The sequence below is a fragment of the Electrophorus electricus genome, chromosome 4 (genome assembly GCF_013358815.1).
Source record: "Electrophorus electricus isolate fEleEle1 chromosome 4, fEleEle1.pri, whole genome shotgun sequence".
Taxonomy (NCBI): domain Eukaryota; kingdom Metazoa; phylum Chordata; class Actinopteri; order Gymnotiformes; family Gymnotidae; genus Electrophorus; species Electrophorus electricus.
In genome coordinates, this window is record NC_049538.1 from 22,687,560 (window position 1) to 22,696,391 (window position 8,832).

An 8,832-nucleotide genomic window follows, 5' to 3' on the forward strand; every position below is an offset into this window, starting at 1 on the left:
AACTGCTTGAAATGCAGCTGTGTTACCTCAGCACTGAATGTCATTATAGCGGAACAAAAACAGTCCTATCAAATACCTGCCTAACACTCTGTTATTTCCTTTACTGTGTCAGAAAATCAGACTCCATTTTTAATATGTTGATGCCTCAGTTCTTCTTGTTATTCATTTCATCCCATTTTAGTAGCATGCCCGTTTTGTAGTCACTAGTGTGACCATATGCAATCACAAATACGATAAAGATCAGATTCTCACCACCACGCAGTTTGAATAAGATTCAAAAAAGTGTGTGGTGGAACTGCAGTCACAAATGTAGTTCATTCTGAAATGACATTTGATAAAGGCGCTTAATCTTCACTGCTTCCGTACAGTTTTGCCAACATGTTACAACTGCACACAAAATGTCTGCAGCAAGTAGGGAAAAAAAGTGAGAGGAAAGAGTTCTGTTTAGAGAAATACAAACCAAATGTTTTATTGTTGTAACCTCTGTAGACTCCTCATAAAAATAGTGTTGCTCAAAATAAGGACAAAGAAAATTCACGGTTTGAACGATCACCATAGAGGACAGCCCATAATTCACACATTCATTTGTATCCCCTTCTCAAGAGAAAGAATTGTAAGCAGTCATGTTAATGTTAACTTGCAGTACACCAATGTGTCATGGCAACTGTCTCTGCACTGTTGCAAATGAACACCCTTTTCAGCCCTTACTCCACTAATCTGAGGCAACTGTTGTAATACATTTACTATATTTTAGCCCTAAAAGCCACTCAAGTCTCAAGAAAGCATTTGGGGATCTTAAAAGTATGAGGAAAGTAACCGTAACAGAGAAAGAAATGGCCAAAACTACTGGGATTCACTGTTGGCAAATTTGTCAGGGTCCAATGGGACTTTAAGGGAAGAAGAGTCGGAAAAGATTACTTCCTTGTTTCTCACTGAGAAACAGGGGGCCAATAAAAAGGCTGGCTATTCCGCATATATGAAGTTAAACACTCACTGCAAAATAGCTCATTAGACCAAACCCATTTGGCTGATAGCTACTGAACAGCAGATTCTGGGGAACTTCCTTATCACTGCCTCAATATAGCCTGAATTTTGTGATGCTTAGTTCTGATATCTCTTTAACCAAACTTTTTTATTGCATGTTTGACATTTGGCACAATACAAATTCATGGTGCTTTTACAAGACAAACCTGTAAAAACTCTTATGGGGACAGTTGTGTAGAAAGATGGATCCTGTCTAGCATGGTCTAAAAACCTCAGGGTGCCCTTTTAAAACAAGTCTGACCCCATCTGTGGTGTCATGTCAGTATCTCCACATATTTCCATCTTAAATAGAAGTTACAAGTTAGAAAATAGTTTAAATTCATTTTTCATTTTTATATAATCTGCTTCTCTTACCATCCCATAGTGGATTAATTTATATATTTATATTCATATATTTATATATAAGCATGTACAAGAAAAACAGTCTTATCTTTGCACTGGGTACAAAAGTAATCGCTGTCTTTTCTTTGTGCATTCTATTGCATGTTTTCATGAGGAACAGAAGAGGGCTCAGAGGAAGAGAAAGTTATGGGAGTGTTAGATCTGGGTTTCCTGTACCTTCTCCTTTGTGTGAGTTTTGATCATGTAGGGTTCAGGGATGGTGCTGATGGTGGAGGGCCGAGAGGAGCGGTGCAGAGAGTTGCCAATGTTGTTCTCTGTCCAGGGAGCAGAATGTGCTGGTTTGTAGGTGCTGTAGCTGGGTTTGTACGTGCTGTTGCGATCTCTCAGGCCTGGCAGCACCATCCCCCCCTCTCCAGGTATACTTGTCCCTGGAGCACTGGGTGGGACGTTCTCCTCCATCTGAATGATCTCTATAGTCCTGGCAGCCGCCACTGTGCTCCTCTGCTGGTGTCGCTTGCGTAGCTTGTAGAATGCAATCAGCATGACAGCGGCAAGCAGTGTAACAGCGACGAAGCAACCAATAATAATCTTTGTAGTCTTCATCACCTCATCCAAGCTGGCGGGTGGACGCACTGTCCCTCGGACGGTCGGCACGCTGACCTGCCGGGGCGTCTGCAGCAGAACAGTGGGTGTGGAGATGAACACGGGCTGGAAGACAGAGGGCGAGGCCGTGACTGTCTTGGGCTTGATCACCTCCTCCGACGTGGGCTCCACCACCTCCACCGTCACTGTGGTGAAGTAGCTGAGGTGCTCCGAGGTGTTGAGTTCTGCCGCGCTCACGTTCAAGTAGGCAGACGCGTTTGAGTTCCCGGCCATGTTCGTCACCATGCAGGTGTACACACCTATGTCAGACGGAAGCACATTGGAGAAATTCAGAGTTCCGTCATTAAGCACATATATCCTTGGATGGTTGGAGCCATGGGTCAGAACTGTTCCGTTGGGAAGGAGCCATCTGACAGACGACATAGGGGCTGTGCGACACTTGAGCTCGGCCACTCGTTCCGCAGATATGTTAAGATCACGAGGAGCATCCAGAATAAAAGGAGCTGAGCACTGGAAGGTACTCTGGTCCAGCTCTACCAGGTAGCGCCCCCGCAGGTGGGCAGGGGTGTGGCAGCGGCCACAGCATGTGGAATTGGTTGGGATGTACTCTCTCAGCCACCAGGCCAGCCACACAACGTCACAGTCACAATGCCATGGATTGTGGTGCAGGTGCAGCTCTACCAGATAACACAAGGGTGTGAAAAGGTCATGGGGCAAAGAGCTAAGGTTATTGTGAGCCAGGTTGAGCTCAACCAAGGCTGTGACATCATCAAAAGCATTTCGCTCCATTGTGGTGATCCTGGAGTTCATAATCCAGAGCTTTTTGAGGGATTTTAGACCCCTGAAGGATCCAGGTTTGATCTCTGGAAAGTAGTTTTCTGACATCTCTAGTTCCTCCAGCCCCACCAGTGGGGAGAGGACAGGTACCTCCCGCAGATTACACATTCCAAGGTTTAGGTATTTCAAGTTGTATAATCCCTCAAAAGCACCCTCAGATATATACTCCAGTTTCTTTAGTTCACCCAAATCCAGACGCATGAGCGAGGGGACACGGTTGAATGCATAAGATGGGATGCTTTCGATAGGGTTGTTCCTGAGCCATAACTCCCGCAGTTTAGACAAGTACTCGAAAGCACCACTGGGGATTACGGTCAACCGGTTATCAAAGAGCTCCAGGGTGTTGAGATTGGTGAGACCATTGAAGGCCCCTACTTCGATCTGTCGAATGGAGTTCCTACCAAGCTGTAGCACCTCCAGGTGGTGCAGATGCCGGAAGGTGTCAGCCTGGATTATCTCGATGCTATTCTCCATGAGGTTGAGGTGGCGTGTGTTGGCAGGGATGCCAGGGGGCACTCGGACCAGGCCGCGCCTCGTACACACCACCTTGCTGAACTGGTTACTGCAGGAGCAGACAGCTGGGCAGTTCTGCGGTCCAGTGGGGGCGGCGCACACACTCCACGCTCGCACCATGAGGTAGACTGCACAGAGCAGGGCTGCGTTCCAGACACGGTGCACAGTTACCTGCCACAAGAGACTCATGATGTGGCGCGTTCATAATTCAACATCGTGTGGGGATTCGTCTTGGGAACGGAGAACAGTGGCCCTACCCTGGTTTGAGCAAGACTCTGATTCTGTTTTCCATCGACAGTGCAGGATGGTGCTGTTTTAAACACAAAGAGTAGACAGACAGAGTGTGGGAGCAAGGGAGGGGAAAAGAGAGAGCGCAAATGGTTAGAGAAAGAAAAAATAAACAGCAGTGGAAGAAATAAGTTTAAATATAAAATGCTTACCTCATTAGTTCAGAGTTCTCTGTTGTACCTCCCCTTTTATTTCACACAATCCTCACTGCGGTCAGCAAGATGTCTGCAACATTTTGAAATATTTCTTTTTCAAAAAGTAAACTGGAGTGTGAATGACTTTGACAAAATGGCTCCTTTGAATTCCAGAGAGAAGGAGTGTTTAGGAAAACTGTTCCAAGACGTAAGGCCCAGTGAGCTAAGCAGGTGCACAGTTCCAGTCAGATTGCACGAGATCTCTCAGCCCCCCCACTGATTGTCCTTGGAAGCCAATGCTGAATACCGCTGGACATTTTTCACAAGACTGCATTGCCAAACTGCAATCACAATAAACTGTAGCAAAGGAATGAAGAAGAAGAAAAAGAAGAAGAAGAAAAAGGAGAAAATAAAAAAGAATAGAGTGGGGAATGAGGTCCCAAGTCTTTTACGATATCTTCCTCTGTTAAAGACTAACCAGTTTCTCAGTTTGCTGTTGTCCACCTCCTCCGACACTTGTCCAGTTGATTAGCTGTGCACTGAGAAATACAAAAAAGGCGAACAAACGCACACTGCGGACATTCTGTCTTGCTTTTTTTAACTCACCGCGTTCTCCTGCCCGTCGCTGTAGCAGCTGCGGACTGCCGTGTGCACAGTTAGCAATAATCCGTCAATTTCTCTGGAGGGGGGCTCGGGGGTGGTGGTGCGGGAGCACGAGGGGGAGGAAGGGGGCAGTAGCGCAGCAGTAAAGCTCTGTGTAGCAGTCGTTCCTTCCTGCTTTCTCCCTCTCTTTCTCCCTCTCTCACGCCGTCTTTTCTCTCACCGTCTCCCTTTCTTCCTCTTTCTTTTTTTTCCTCTCTCTCTCTCTCTCTCTCTCTCTCTCTCTCTTTTCAGTGTCAGAAAAGGAGCAACTGATCCTGCTCTGTGGATGTGCAGTTGATTTTCAGAGGGCTGTCTCGAAGACGACTCTGTAGCGTGTTCCCCCTGGTGCAGATCTTGCAGTATTCCTTTCTTCCCGCGTCTTGAGGTAGTAAGTTGTGGCTGTTTGCCTGCTCTGCCTGTGGGCTGGCCGGCGTTCTGCGGCGCAAGCTGGGCAAGCGTGAGGAGAGAGAGAACAAGGCAGAGACACACACATGCACCCAGAGAAGAAGCCTGTCCACAGCAACAGTCCTTACCCCTTCCCCAGCATTCAAGCTCCACACTCTCTTTTTCTCTTTATATGACGGGGCTGCGGGCAGCTGAGGCGCTCTGCTCTGTCTCCTCCTTTTGTCCTTCAGTGGGAACGTGAATGTACTGCTGACGCATCCCGCTCAGAGCAGTGCACTGGTTTGATGCAGTGTTCCTGTGTATTAACACATCCACCCCCTCCTCTCTTCTGTGCTCTGCCTCTCTCTCTCACTCACTCTCTCTCTGTCTCCCTCTTTCTCCTTGCATTCTCATGCGCACCATCTCTAACTCTTTTCACTCAGTCAGTGCATTTACTTTTTAAAATAATTTTACTATTGTTTTTTTATCTTATCCTTCTCTACAATAACTCTCTCTCCCTTTCTCTTTCTCTCAAATATTCACCCTGTTTCTCCTTCTGTAAGCTCTAGTGGGACTGGTTTGACTAAGATAAAACAACAGTCTTCCTGTACCTGCAAAGGTGGTTGTTACAATGAGTAATTTGTCACCCACCACCCCCACCCCTCCCCTGGAGTGTTCCCAAACCATTATATTTAAACATGAAAATGTGAGAACTGTTGAAATTGTGAGTTTTGCATAATGCATTAAATTTTTTTTTCTATTACTTTTCCTCTCTCTCATTCTCTCTCTCTCTCTCTCATTCTCTCTCTCTCTCTCTCTCTCTCTCTCTCTCTCACACACACACACACACACACACACACACACACACATCTGGGGCAATCTCTTGGGAGACATAGCATACACGGTAAAAGTGCAAGTATGATATCATGACTGCTGACTGTGCTGCTGTCTGTTGGCAGGCTGGTCCTAAGGAATACCCACAATGAAAAGACCTGCTATAGTAAAAAGCAAAAAAGTCTAAAGACCTGCTATAATAAAAGGCAAAGAAATCTAAATAATCATAATGGTTTGAGGGCAGTACAAGAGTGGTAGTAAGCCACAACTTAGGTAGGCAGCCAGGTGCAGATGGAAAGAGAAAGGGTACAAGGGTAAAAGTTGGTATGATGTAGCCCATTTCCTGACATTAAATACCATTTGAATGCAAGAGCAGCAGTAAAGAGTCCAACATCCTCTTGTTCTTAGTCACACTGTAGTTAATTGCCCCTTGCCCATCCATTGATTCAAGCAGGCAAAAGACAGTCCAGTAGTTTATACCATGCCCAGGGTCTCTATCTGCCCAAATAGAATGTTTTCAAAACTTCGGTTAAGGTAAATAAACTAATGCAATGAAAACAGTGGTATTTTCACACCTGACAGTATAGAGTATAAGTTTCACTAATGTAACTAAATAATTTTGAGTCTATTTATTTCTAATTTATTTTCATTCATCATTTACACTTTCTGAACTGATGATACTGGTGTCATTTATTGCTGTCATTTACTCGTGCCATCTGTAATGATCATATTAGTGTCTTTTGCACTTCATGAAATAAATGATAAATGGTGTTTTATGAAGGCTTCGTAAATCCCCCAAATGAATTATACACAGACTCAGTCTGGGCAACAACATGCCTCCAAACCCTGGACCCAATATAGTACCTCTGCATGACGAAGTCTTCAGACAGGGCTGAACTGGCCTGCTGTCTCTGTCAGCTGTGGTCTGGGAAACAGTGCAGGGTGATATTACTCAGGGGACGTTTGTTCTCTCTCAGGAGTCCAAATGTCTCAGAAGCCCAGCTGAGTCCTCTATACACACTGCTGTTCTGTCTCCATGCCTGAGTATGCTTCTGACAGCATGCTCTTGCTAAAAGCTATCTTCATGCAAACTTTACATTTATTTTTATGCTTCTTTGCATTCATGTTTATGTTCTTTTATAGAAAGCTGAGCAGTTCATTGAGCATTAATAGTATATGTAGAAACATACACCATAATGTTTTTCTTCCTGTTATGAGAGGGAAACGGGCACTGCTGATTGCTCAGCTCTGGACCACAGTGCGTTAAACTACACTGTACCATTCAGCACTGGCGATGTAAGTATCTACTGCTCCATTTATAACTGGCAGCCAGTGGAAGTGATAGAGCACCAGACAGACTAGGCACTCTGTAAGTCTCCTCTTCATGCTGAGCTAACAGGACAAAGTGGGGCTTTGGAAAGAGTATTAGACTGCTAATTGTCTCCTAGCAAGTTAAAGAGAGACTCATGGCACTTTGAGCAGGAGCAGAGCAGACTTTTACATTAGGGAGCTGTATAAATTAGCCCAGCTAGGCTGTAAGGCGATTGGTTTGGCCTTCTATTTAACAGCCCAGCAGTGGAGGTAATTGATATCCATGGTGCCGACTCCAGTGCTAATGTCATTATAGAGGTCATATGCGTGGAAAGGTCAGGAGGCACATTGAGGATGTGACTTCCCCCTCCCAGATTCGCTCCAATTCACAACTAGCTGCTTGGCTAACAGGCGGTTTGACACAAGCAAAATGGCATGGTGGAAATGCTAGCCTAACCGCTCCCATCCTTTGCTACGGTAGCATGTAACATGCAAAGATCTATGGTATGACATTTCAGGTCATTGATTATAAAGCCAATGACATTAACGAGAGCATAGAGCAGTTATGGATGATAATAAGGGCCAATGATTTTCTGCATGATAAACCAGTAGCTACAGGAGTGAGAATAAAATACATTGCTAACTAAATGTGGCTTTTGTGGAAGCTAATGACTCAGTGGCTACTTCCAGGTTTGTAGTATCTCTATGTGCTTTGCAGTCAGCATTGGTGTGTGCTCTGTGCATGCACATTTGATCTGTTTTGGTAACCTGGTTTGTGGGTGGCAAGTGTGCAGACCCTCAAGGGTGAGGGGTGAAGAAGCCAGTGCAGTAGAGGATGGTGCAACACACCTGTGTCAATACTGCACTTACCCTGCCCCACTTCCCCAGGTCCTGTGCCTGTGCAGATTCAATTTGTGGCACCCCGTGACCCAGTTTCCAGGCTGCTGTGCTTGGCGGTCACTGTGAAGGGTGTCAGGGATACACAACCGACTCTGGGGGGTGGGGGTAGGTGGGAGCAACACGCAGTGCAGAGCATTGCCAGTGTGGCGCTCATTTGCTTTTAATGCTACTGCACCAATATACACTTCATTACTGTGATTACTGTAATGTGCTGATCATAAGGCATGTTTGGTGTTACAGAAGAGGATTGTGTTGGGTAATCAAAGGGAGGCGGTAAGCAGAGAGCTGGCACTGTGATCCTCTATGCTTAGCGTAGCATATTAGCAAAATGCTGTTCTTAGGCCTTTGGGCTCTGAAACATCAATGTAGGCTGTAATGATGAAGCTCTATTTTGCTCATCTTCTGCCCCAGTATTATAATTGTGGGGATTTTTTTGGGGGGGATAGGTTTGATTTATTAGCTGTCTGATCCTGCTAACCCTCATCAACCCTCATGGTGGCATGGTACATGGAGAGATGAAGATGCTGGAAAGGTGAGTCTCCACTTGACCTCTTCTCTCTGTTCAGCCCTGTCTCATGAGCCACAGAGGTATCCAAGCTAAACTAATACAATGAAAGCAACATTTCACCCTCTCCTTCCAATTCAATTACAAATCTGTATATTTCAAATTTGATCAAATGCGATAAATCTTCAACATTTTCTTTTTTGAAAATGTCTTAGAACATAATTTTTTAAACTAGGTATTTAATGTTTATGAGGTGGACTAGCAGAAATGTGCATTGCTTTGTTTTGTTTTTGTTTTCATATTTGAGTACTAAACCCTGTCTAATCATATTTGTGATTTTGATTCCCTCTGTGATTGATTTCACATGTCTGAATTAATGCTTATTTCCTGTTTCCTTTTTGATTATTACCTTAATGCTGAATTTGTGGAGCAGCTTCAGTTTTGTGTTCTTTATATACTAATGACCTTAATTATTTGGAGTCCTGCTTTGCCATT

General features: G+C 44.9%; 1 protein-coding gene across 1 annotated transcript; it reads right to left on the bottom strand.

The window, feature by feature from the left end:
* Positions 1-441: 441 nt before the first annotated feature.
* On the bottom strand, positions 442-5,074 carry lrrc4.2 (leucine rich repeat containing 4.2). The gene is made up of 2 exons (XM_027009658.2): positions 3,780-5,074; positions 442-3,649 (listed from the first exon to the last, which is right to left on the bottom strand). The coding sequence occupies exon 2, from the start codon at positions 3,526-3,528 to the stop codon at positions 1,582-1,584; it is 1,947 nt and encodes a 648-aa protein (XP_026865459.2). The 5' UTR covers positions 3,529-3,649; positions 3,780-5,074; the 3' UTR covers positions 442-1,581.
* Between the last annotated feature and the right edge of the window lie 3,758 nt (positions 5,075-8,832).